At 43.1% G+C, this 12,576-nt stretch overlaps 1 protein-coding gene across 1 annotated transcript; it reads right to left on the reverse strand.

Annotated features, from left to right (window-relative positions):
• Positions 1–8,334: 8,334 nt before the first annotated feature.
• fbxo5 (F-box protein 5) lies at positions 8,335–12,183 on the reverse strand. Its single transcript, XM_014154843.2, has 5 exons — positions 12,025–12,183; positions 10,601–11,270; positions 9,604–9,694; positions 9,149–9,346; positions 8,335–8,960 (listed from the first exon to the last, which is right to left on the reverse strand). Exons 2-5 carry the CDS (start codon positions 11,233–11,235, stop codon positions 8,703–8,705), a joined length of 1,182 nt encoding a protein of 393 aa, XP_014010318.1. The 5' UTR covers positions 11,236–11,270; positions 12,025–12,183; the 3' UTR covers positions 8,335–8,702.
• Between the last annotated feature and the right edge of the window lie 393 nt (positions 12,184–12,576).

Raw genomic sequence — 12,576 nt, forward strand, 5'->3', positions numbered from 1 at the left:
GATGAAATCAAGATTGATCTCTTTGGCCTGAATGCCAAGCATCATGTCTGGAGGAAACCTGGCACCATCCCTATGGGGAAGCATGGTGGTTGCAGCATTATGCTGTGGGGATGTTTTTCAGCGGCAGGGACTGCGAGACTCGTCAGGATCAAGGGAAAGATGAACGGAGCAAAGTACAGAGAGATCCTTGATGAAAACCTACTCCAGAGTGCTCAGGACCTCAGACTGGGGCGAAGACTCACCTTCCAACAGGACAACAACTCTAAGCACATAGCTAAGACAACGCAGCAGTGGCTTCGGGAGAAATCTCTGAATGTCCTTGAGTGGCCATCCAGAGCCCGGACATCTCTGGAGAGACCTGAAAATATCTGTGCAACGACACTCCCCATCCAACCTGACAGAGCTTGAGAGGACCTGCAGAGATGAATGGGAGAAACTCCCAAAGGTGCTTCAACAAAGTACTGAGTAAACGATTTGAATACTTATGCAAATGTGATTTTTTTCATTTGTAATATATTTGCTAACATTTCTAAAAACCTGTTTTTCCTTTGTCATTATGGGTTATTGTGTGTAGATTGATGAGGGGAAAAAACGATTTAATCCATTTTAGAATAATGCTGTGACATAACAAAATGTGAAAAAATTAAAGTGGTCTGAATACTTTCCAAATGCCTTTCCACCCAGCCCTCCATTCTCACTTTCTTCTCAATGCAGGGAAATGCTGTTATTGCCAAGTGGAAACGTCTAGGAGAGGCAACGGCTCAGCCACAAAGTGGTAGGCCACACAAGCTCACAGAACGGGACCGCAGAGTCTTCTGTTGCAACAGCGTAGCCTAGTGGTTAGAGTGTTGGACTAGTAACCGAAAGGTTGCAAGATCAAATCCCCAAGCTGACAAGGTACAAATCTGTCGTTCTGCCCCTGAACAAGGCAGTTAACCCACTGTTCCTAGGCCGTCATTGAAAATAAGAATTTGTTCTTAACTGACTTGCCTAGTTAAATAAAGGTAAAAAAATAAATAAATTACATTTAAAAAAATCACTACCGAGTTCCAAACTGCCTCTAGAATCAATGTCAGCACAAGAACTGTTCGTCAGGAGCTTCATGAAATGGCCGATCAGCCACACACAAGCCTAAGATAACCATGCGCAATGCCAAGTGTCGGCTGGAATGGTGTAAAGCTTGCCGCCATTGGACCCTGGAGCAGTGGAAACGAAGTTCTCTGGAGTGATGAATGACGCTTCACCATCTGTTAATCTGATGGGCAAATCTGGGTTTGGCGGAAGCCAGGAGAACGCTACCTGCCCCAATGCATAGTGCCAACTGTAAAGTTTGGTGGAGGAAGAATAATGGTCTGGGACTGTTTTTCATGGTTTGGGCTAGGCCACTTAGTTCCAGTGAAGGGAAATCTAAACACTACAGCATACAATGACACTCTAGACTGTTCTGTGATTCCAACTTTGTGGCAACAGGTTGGGGAAAACCCTTTCCTGTTTCAGTATGACAATGCCCCCGTGCACAAAGTGATGTCAATACAGAAATGGTTTGTCGAAATAAAACTTGACTGGCCTGCACAGAGCCCTTCCCAGAGGAGTGGAAGTTCTTATAGCAGCAAAGGGGGGACCAACTCCATATTTAATGCATATGATTTTGGAATGATATGTTTGACGAGCAGATGTCCACATACTTATGGCCATGTAGTGTATCTTGGTAATGACTTAGCTGAGTGTTAGTCCACTCTTCCTAGACCTGTTTTATACTCTAATGATAATGTTAGTGTGTGGTGATTCAGTCTTGACTCTCAAGGGATTGGAGTGTTTGGTAAGGGAAGGGGGGCTGCTGATTTCAGGGGGGAATAGTGCTGTTTCCTGGCCCCCCACTCCTGTTTCCTGCAACAGAAAGTTTATGACAGCATGGGGTCAACCTATGGCTGGGTGACAGGTGCCAGTCACTCCTTATCAGTGTCACATGGTCCAGAGCTTCGTCCTACATCAACCCACAGGTTGTGTCTGGACATGTGCATAAACCACTGTGATATATGATGTGTGTGTGTGTGTGTGTGTGTGTGTGTGTGTGTGTGTGTGTGTGTGTGTGTGTGTGTGTGTGTGTGTGTGTGTGTGTGTGTGTGTGTGTGTGTGTGTGTGTGTGTGTGTGTGTCACCATCACATACTGAGAGATATGAGGTCGAGAGAGAAGCAGAGAAGAGAGAACGGTAGCAAAATGGTTGCCTGGCGAGAAAATGTGGGGCATTGTACAAAACAAAGTCATGAGCGATTGGATCATCTCTAATCAATCAGAGTATAAAAGCCAGTGATGTGATTTATGATTAGTATTGGCCCAACCAGTCGGATTCTGGGACCAATCAGAATGGTCAGAATGTGTTCGCCACAAGACGTCGGAGAGGAAATCAGATCCAGACTCTTGGTGGAGAAGAAACAATAGTGGGCATGGCGTTGGGCCGGGCGCCATGGTGGGTGGGTAGTCAGGCTAGCAAAATTACTCTTTGATGGGAAAATTACCCAATCAAAGAGACAGCATTACCAATGTTCTAGTAGAGTAGAAGATCTGTAGGTCACAATTCCCCCTCAGCCATCCTACAGAGGCATATGTTCAGAATTCCTCTAGGACTCATGAAACTGTCCTTCAGACTCATTGGCCGCTGGGTTTCAGTGTCTAACTGCTCTATAAGTCCATGGCAGACTTGAACTCTAGTGGCCAAAAGGCCGTGTTAGTATGGGCAGTGCCATTGAGGGCTTCCACCATTTTAATGTAGTCGACTTGGTGGGACTTCCAACTTCACTGGCTTATCCTTCCTGGTGACTCTGTTAGAGTCATGTCCAACCGAGTAATCAGGAGGGATCAGCCAATCGTGAAGAAGAAAATGTCCTACTTCAAAATGGAGATAGCCTCAATGCTGTCACAGACGCTATAATGGCACAGATACAAAGATGGTCACAACACATACATTATATCTACCTCTGCATCTTTGTGGACGCATGGAAGGTATTGCTGTTATGTGGTACTGAAGACGCTCGCTGCAGATGTTGACAAACACAATTGTGGAACTTGCCTGATTTGTCATGGCCCAAAAAATGGTGAATATCTGAAAATTGTCAGAATCAGATCAATTAAAGTAAGTTACTGTAGTATACCTTGTATGACTCATAGACGTCTCCACTGCTGACTTAAACAGGGTAGGTAAACACCTGATTGTGTGAAAGTCTAATGACTTCATTTGTGAGGTTTCGTTTGGAGAAGTGTCCCAGTTTTGCTGGAGTTCAATAAATCAGAGAAATGAATGACCCATGTGAGTATCTGTCTTGGAAAGGGCAGCTAAGAGATGTATCATCTGGTATGCTTAGAGCACAAATGGCATCTGACACATACTCACAGTCAAAGGCTGTCTCCTTTCAACTTACAGTCATTCCTGTCCATGTTTGCTGGTTTCACGGAATTCCAACCCTTTTTAATACCCTGAAGTCACAAGATGCACTTAGAAAATTAAAGATGTGATTTTGGAAAATGTTAAAATTCAGGATGGGCGATACTCTATTCACTAAATCTCTACAACTGACTTTACGATAAGGACCTATCAGGAACACATCAGAAGTGGGTCATACTCAAAATGTCACATTTAATGTCAGAACTATTTTTGGCCTAATAAGTCAAATAACTGTTCACAACTTGCTTGGGCCAAGAAACACAAGCAATGGAAATCTGTCCTTTGGTCTGATGAGTCCAAATTTGAGATTTTTGGTTCCAACCACTGTGTCTTTGTGAGACAGAGTACGTGAACGTATGATCTCAGCATGTGTGGTTCCCACCATGAAGCATAGAGGAGGAGGTGTGATGGTGTGGGGGTGCTTTGCTGGAAACACTGTCAGCGATTTATTTAGAATTCAAGGCCTACTTAACCATCATGGCTACAACAACATTCTGCAGCGATACGCAATCCCATCTGGTTTGAGCTTAGTGGGACTATCATTTGTTTTTCAACAGGACAATGACCCAACTATTTGACCAAGAAGGAGAGTGATGGAGTGCTGCATCAGATGACCTGGCCTCCACAATCACCCGACCTCAACCCAATTGAGATGGTTTGGGATGAGTTGGACCGCAGAGTGAAGGAAAAGGAACCAACAAGTGCTCAGCATATGTGGGAACTCCTTCAAGACTGTTGGAAAAGCATTCCAGGTGAAGCTGATTGAGAGAATGCCAAGCGTGTACAAAGCTGTAATCAAGGCAAAGGGTGGCTACTTTGAAGAATCTAAAATCTAAAATATATTTTGATTTGTTTAACACTTTTGTGGTTACTACATGATTCCATATGTGTTATTTCATAGTTTTGATGTCTTCACTATTATTCTACAATGTAGAAGAAAAAAAAGAAAAAAAAAAAAAAAACTTGAATGAGTATGTGTGTCCAAACTTTTGACTGGTACTGTATATGAATATTATTTTTCTCCTTTATACTACAATCTATTAGTGGAAGAAAGAGGGAGGAAAAGTGTTACACTTAGACTGAACTAAAATATAAACGCAACATTCAACAATTTCAAATATTTGACTGAGTTACAATTCATATAAGGAAATCAGTCCATTTAAATGAATTAATTAGGCCCTAATCTACGCATTTCACATGACTGGGAATACAGATATGCATCTGTTAGTCACAGATACCTTAAAAAAAAAGTAAGGGTGTGGATCAGAAACCAGTCAGTATCTGGTGTGACCACCATTTTCCTCATGCAGTGCGACATCTCCTTCGCATAGAGTTGATCAGGTTGTTGATTGTGGCCTGTGGAATGTTGTCCCACTCCTCTTCAGTGGCTGTGTGAAGTTGCTGGACATTGGTGGGATTTTGGACCCCCTTGTGGCCCCCCTAAATGTGCAGTATGAAATAATTTTGTACATAACACATTTTTGCTATCGTTCTTTTTTTACATCCGTTATTAGACAGTGGCAACGATGATGATTATGAACATGGTCTTTTGCCTGCTAATGCCTGCAATGCAGTGAAGAAAACGATATGTCAACAATAACATCTAATGTAACTGGCCCCAGCTTGGCCCCCCCAGTTGAAATGGTTTAGAACCGCCACTGGTACATAGGGCAGCAGCCTCTAAGGTGCAGGGTTGAGTAACTGGGTGGTAACCGGCTAGTGATGGCTATTTAACAGTCTGATGGCCTTGAGAGAGAAGCTGTTTTTCAGTCTCTCAGTCCCAGCTTTTATGCACCTGTATTGACCTCATCCTTCTGGAAGGTAGCGGGGTAAACAGGCCGTGGCTTGTCCTTGATGATCTTTTTGGTCTTCCTGTGACATCGGGTGCTGTAGGTGTCCTGGAGGGCAGGCAGTGTGCTCCCGGTGATGCGTTGGGCAGACTGCACAAACCTCTGGAGAGCCTTGCGGTTGTGGGAGGTACATTTACCGTACCAGGCGGTGATACAGCCTGACAGGATGCTCTCAATTGTGCATCTGTAAAAGTTTGTGAGGGTCTTAGGGGCCAAGCCAATTTTCTTCAGCCTCCTGAGGTTGAAGAGGTGCTGTTGCGCATTCTTCACCACACTGTCTGTGTGGCTGGACCATTTCAAATTGTTAGTGATGTGTGCGCCGAGGAACTTGAAGTTTTCCACCTTCTCCACTGCGGTCCCGTCGATGTGGATAGGGGCGTGCTCCCTCTGCTGTTTCCTGAAGTCCATGATGAGCTCCTTTGTTTTGTTGACGTTGAGGTTATTTTCCTGACACCACTCCACCAGGGCCCTCACCTCCTCCCTGTCGGCTGTCTCGTCATTGTTGGTAATCAGGCCTACTACTGTTGTGTCGTCTGCAAACTTGATGACTGAGTTGGAGGCGTGCATGGCCACGCAGTCATGGGTGAACAGGGAGTACAGGAGGGGGCTGAGCATGCATCCTTGTAGTGCCCCTGTGTTGAGGATCAGCAAAGTGGAGGTGTTGTTTGCTACCTTCACCACCTGGGGGGTGGCCCGTCAAGAAGTACAAGATCAAATTGCACAGTGCGGGGTTCAGACCCAGGGCCCCAACCTTAATGATGAGCTTAGAGGGTACTATGGTGTTGAAGGCTGAGCTAGTCAATTAACAGCATTTTTACATAGGTATTGTTCTTGTGTGCAGAGCGATGGTGATTGCATCGTCTGTGGATCTATTGGGGCGGTATGCAAATTCAAGTGGGTTTAGGGTGTCAGGTAAGGTAGAGGTGATATGATCCTTAACATCTTAAAGCATCTTTATGATCCTTAGCATCTTAAAGCACTTCATGACAACAGAGGTGAGTGCTACAGGGTGATAGTCATTGAGTTCAATTACCTTTGCTTTCTTGGGTACAAGGACAATGGTGGACATCTTGAAGCAAGTGGGGACCTTCGACTGGGATAAGGAGAGATTTAATATGTCTGTAAACACTCCAGCCAGCTGGTCAGCGCATGCTCTGAGGACACGGCTTGAGATGCTGTCTGGGCTGGCAGCCTTGTGAGGGTTAACACGCTTAAATGTTTTACGTCGGCCATGGAGAACGAGAGCCCACAGTCCTTGGGAGCGGGCCTCGTCGGTGGCACTGTACTATCCTCAAAGCAGGCGAAGGTGTTTAGCTTGTCCAGGAGCAAGACGTTGGTGTCCGAGATGTGGCTGGTTTTCCCTTTGTAATCCGTGATTGTGTGTAGACCCTGCCACATACGTCTCGTGTCTTTTCCGTTGAACTACAAATTTACTGTCTCTCTATTGACATTTTGCCTGTTTGATAACTCATTAAACATGGGACCAACACTTTACATGTTGCGTTTATATTTTTGTTCATTGTAGTTCCATCCCGAGAGTGTTGCCCAGAGCACAAAAGAGTCACAAAAATGGCTACTTGTCACCACGGCTGGTACGACACATGCCGGAACGGTCGACTGCACATTGACATTTTGTGTAGCAGGCAGCTAAAGAGAGCAGAGGTGCATAGAGGGAGCTGTGGCCAGACACCGATGGACAGGGAGGATGCACGCTGAGAGGAAGGCTAATTGGAAAAAACCCTGATGTATTGGGTGTGCATCTATTTTAAGTGACAGCAAAATGCTTTTAATGCACAGAGCATGATGTTTCACTATTGAAAGATAAAATGGTGAAATAAGTTGGCCCGTTGCTTTACCATAGACATCGGCCAAGCACCACTTATTTCAGGCAGCAGATAAGGCCTACGAAATCAATTTTAGTCAGACGGGAGAAATTGTGTTTGTATTACCCAGAGACTTTTTAATTGAACATACATTTCTCAATTATGAAATGCCCCCAATATGTGTAAAACACATGAACTTTTCAGATAAGCCTACACATCCAATTTGATTTTATTGGAAAATACCAGTAATTGTTTTTGAGGTGATTCAGCTTTTTCTCGGCATAAAAAAAATGGGTCGAAAATGTATCATGGACCTCATGAGTTGTTTTTAGACAGGTATGATTTGGCTCCACTCTGTGCACCCTACAAATTGCACCTCATTCCAAACTGTTAGAATAATGAGTCTGTTGTCAGTCAGATATAGCACATTATCAAACCCTTAGTCGAGTAATCCACTGAGCCAGCTATCCTGAGCAATGTACTGATGATATCTTAATTGACAAATGATTATGACCATGAAGGGAGTGTGAATGACTGGTGTCTAGCCTTCAACTCCTTAAGGTTAACAATGCATCTTTCCAGGTAATGAGTATTTTAGCACAGCATAGGAACCCCTGTGCAGTATGTGGGAGAGGTACAAGAGGAAAGGGCCATAGTTGAGGTTAACCATTTGCAGCTTGGTAGAAATTCATTTGGAATTAACAAGTAATGCATTTTCATTAATTCATTGGCATCATTACTCCTTTATAAAGAGGTGAGATGTTGAGGCCAAACAACTTTGTTAAAGCCACAAGACTTGACTTCCAATTCCATTGGAGAATACATTGCAGTATGGCACCAATGGCTGAATGGCTTAGTTTCACCAGTTGTCAGCGCTTTTGAAGCAAGTGGCATTGTGACATGCTCAGCTTGTAACCTTTATTTAACTAGGCAAGTCAGTTAATTACACATTCTTATTTACAATGACGGCCTACCCCGGCCAAACCCTAACCCAGATGACGCTGGGCCAATTGCACATCACCTTATGGGACTCCCAATCACAGCCGGTTATGATACAGCCTGGAATCTAACCAGGGTCTGTAGCCTCTAGCACTGAGATGCAGTGCCTAAGACCACTGCGCCACTCGGGGCTTGATTCAATTCTAAAAATAAGTTTGTGTATGTACGCACGCATTTCCTGGTGGTATGTAGCTTTGAAAAATACATTTGGAGAAAAGAAAATGCCAAAAGATACATTTATTTCAACAATATAAATATTTACATCTCACATTTAAAAGATATATTTACAGACAGATATTCCATGAAGAAATATTAAATGAATGTACAATTCAGGTAAAAATGATATTTTTTTGGCTTCCAGTAAGATTGTCGCTTTCTGACGACTAATGCCAGACAACTGACATCACGGGATTGTCACAGAATACAGTGTGTTCTAACACAGGGTATTCCAATAGCCCGAGATCCCTTTGGCCTGTGGAGAGGGGGCAGTGTGTTAAAAGGTCTATGACTAAAACTAATAAATAAGATTTGAAATTGAGTTGGTTTTAAAAAGGTTAGTGATTGAGTCTTCATCCAGAGCTGCATTGATCTCACAGGCGCCTGACATTCCTCTTGCTGCGAGCGCTGCCGATGAGGATAGGGTTAGCTCTGGAGCTGCTAGGCCCCCGGGCCAGCCCCGTGTGGCAGGCTGAGGAGCCATGAAAAGGGCCCTGGCACAGGGTGCAGAAGTCAAAGGCACAGCTGAGGCGGGTACAGGTGGCCCTCATGGCACCTGCGTTGTGCTTGGCAGGAGAGCCACAGCGTTTACAGGGTTTCAACGACTCGTGCTGCTTCAGCAAACTGGCAGCCTAGAGAACAAATCCAAAGAATGTATAAGACTACAGAGCATAACTCACTCATTGTATCATTTGTAACATGAACATGTCAATGACTTTCTTGGAACTGATTGAAGGGTGACACCAACTCTCAATAAGTACACAGAGCACCATCATGTCCTCTGAACCTTTACATGCAAAGTGGATAGCACAACCCTCACCTCTTGGTATTCTCTGAAGCGAGATTGCTGGGAGCAGTACAGAGTCTGTGTGCCTTCTCTCTGGGAGCGCATCCTATGGGTAGACTTCTGGATAGGGGTTGAAGCTACTCTCTGCATACAGGACATCACAACCCGGGACAGCGCTGCATCTCGCGTCAAAGAGCCCACATTCTCCAGTCCTGCAGAGGTTCTTGGGTCCTACAACAAAAGGACACTGTCATTTACCAAACAATATTCATACAGTGGATTACCCTATGGTTAGGTCATTGAGATTGAAGTACTGGAAGGGGCCCCTGTAAATTAATCCAGATAAAGAACATATCAGCATAAGGGATTAGCAAAATTGGGAGCCGCTGCAAGCTAAAAAACGAACCATCAATGTGGTTCAAAACCATTTCCACCTGATAAAGGGTATACAATGACTTTAGGAGCCCCAGTTAAATGTTAGCGCTTACCCCGAGTCTCTGTTTAGCCTGGTCGCATCTACAGAGCGCAGACTTGTCTTGGCAGATGACTTTTCTCCAAGTCTTGCTCACTTTTCTACAGCTGTGAAGAAAACAAACCCACCATGAACGAAATGGCGGTGTAAAGTACTTAAGTAAAAACACCTGAAAGTACTACTTAAGTAGTTTTTGGGGTACCTAATATATATATTTTAAACAACATTTACTTAACTATATCCCTAAAGAAAAGTATGTACTTTCTACGCCATACATTTCCCATAACACCCAAAAGTATGCGTTACATTTTGAATGCTTAGCAAGGTAGGAAAATGGTTCAATTGACACATTTATAAAGAGAACGTTATTTTAAATATATATTTTTTTAACCTTTATTTAACTAGGCAAGCCAGTTAAGAATCAATTCTTATTTTTAATGACTGCCTAGGGGTTAAGTTAACTGCCTTGTTCAGGGGCAAAACGACGGATTTTTACCTTGTCAGCTCAGGGATTCGATCTTGCAACCTTTCGGTTAGTACTAGTATAACACTCTAATCACTAGGCTACCTGCCATTCCACATCCCTGGTCATCCCTACTGCCTCTGATCTGGCGAACTCACTAAACACCTGCTTCATTTGTAAATCATGTCTGAGTGTTGGATTGAGCACCTGGCTATCTAACTTAAAAAAGAAAATGGAGCAGTCTGGTTTGCCTAATATAAGGAATTTTAAATGATTTACACTTTTACTTTTGATACTTAAGCGTATTTTAGCAATTACATTTACTTTTGATACTTAAGTATCAAATTTTTAACAAAATACTTTTAGACCTACTCAAGTAGGATTTTACTGGGTGACTCACTTAAGTAATAAGATGCCTTAATAGAAAATGACTCAAGTATGACAATTGAGTACTTTAACCACTGTCAATGAATACATAAGAGTATAAAAGCAATTCCAAGTTGAAAAACCTCTACAACTGTCATAGGACCAGTAAAGATCACATGTTTACCTTATCAAGTCGACATCTCCTAGCAGAAGCAGGATCCTGGTGAGGATGTGCTTCATGTCCCTCTCTAGCAGTGCTTTTAAAACGTCCATACATTCAAGGCCCACGTGCCCACCAATAACCCTTTCAAGGCCGGAGTCCTCTGCTAGCCTGCTAATGACAGACCAGTCATAGCTTTGGGTCCTCTTGAAACTGTTGGCGAGTTCTTGGCATACAGCGTGTTGAAACTTCAGTATGGGGAGTTTTGAGGCAGTATGCTTAGCCTTGTTGTGATAATCAGCACCTCGAGTACCTGGGGAGAATATATCCTGTCCTGGAGACTTCTCTAGTTCCTTTATGTTATCAAAGTCCTCTATCTGGCTGTTCTGTAAAGACAGGAAACCGCTGTCCTCGAATGCTTCACAGCCGAGGTTCACCTCGTCAAGGTCCACATTATGTTGGTTGTTCTCCTTATTGTGAATACCTTTCACATCATCCTTGAGGCCAAAGTTGGCAGCTGTGGTGACACACGGTGATTTGTCTACTACTTGGACGCATTTCTTTAGTGGTGAGGTTTTCAGGCCAGACTCCTTGTATGTGACATGTTTCTCCATGTCGCATGGAAATCGGGGTTCCTCGTAATTGGACGGATATTTCATTTTTTTATGACAGATTGTGTTCACAAATTGTAACCCTGAGGTAGAGAAGATAAAAAAGCTGCATTAGCCAGTTTCATCTCAATCAAAACGCGCCAAACTGGATAGCTAGTCAGAACTACAACACGTTGTGCACCAAACCAGTGGATTGCCCACTTACACTAGTTAGTTATATTCCCTAAAATGCAACATTAGCTATTGTTTTGGTTGATCAAACAGTATAAAGACAACGTAGAGCTGCAATCCCTCCAAAGGGCGCACTCCTAGTTCCCCCCAATTTAGCTTGTAACATAGCTAACTAGCTAGCCAAGTTAGCTAACTGGCTAGACAATTCATTTGGAGTAAAATACTGTGGTTAACTACTGAAAGATCATAGTTAACATTAGTCGTTTGCAGCATCAGATCTTTCCAATAACGTTAACCTTAGTTATATTAAAGATAGTAATGTTGACTGTGGTTATTATATTCATAGGATAGCCAAGGCTAGCTAACCTCTAATTTTACGCGCGTACGTTTTGCGCGTAAAAACGACAATGTAATATTGACATTAACGTCATTGCAAAACGTATATCTACAAAGCAGTTTAACTAGCTACCTAACGTTAAATGAATATTAAACTTCATAGCTAGTTAGCTAAGCCAGATAGTTATGGCTAGTCAAATTCGTTAACATTAACGTTGCAACAAACTAACCAGCCTGCATCACATGAAATCCGACATATCATAGCAGAACACAAGTTAGCTAGCTATAATAGCAAACTTAATTGAGGTAACGTAACAAAATGTTTCATACCTGTAACGTTAACTTGAATGACTTCTTGATTCCCACCTATTTCTGCTGTTAAACTTTTGCTAACCGGGGTTCCACAAACTTGAGATCTACTTGAATGAGGACAATATGAAAATGCGCCTGTTCCCTAGCTACACATTTGAAATCCGTGTCCAAAAGGCGCACACCAATGAGGAACAAGCAGGGCAGTTACCTTTAAACCGGGAAACCAATGGGAGTCGAGGAAAGCGCACGCTGACGTTTACGTCAGAGCGCAATAGACCGCTGCATTTTCCCCCCAGTATTTCAAACAAATACCATTTTTTATTTTCAGTTTAAAAACCTTTCTTGGAAAATACAGTACAAAATATGTCGAGGTGTGCGTGATTCGTTTAAATATTGGTGCAATGTTTTTTTTCTTATTCTTTTAAACATTTGTTTGAAATATGGTTAAAGAAAAGGGCAGTCAACACAGCATGAATAAAGTAATAGGCAGTCACTGACAAATACCTGTCATGTCATACACAAATATAATTCCTTGGGCAAGACTTTGTCTTTGCTGGGGGGAGGGGGTAT

The sequence above is a fragment of the Salmo salar genome, chromosome ssa18 (assembly GCF_905237065.1).
Source record: "Salmo salar chromosome ssa18, Ssal_v3.1, whole genome shotgun sequence".
Lineage (NCBI taxonomy): Eukaryota > Metazoa > Chordata > Actinopteri > Salmoniformes > Salmonidae > Salmo > Salmo salar.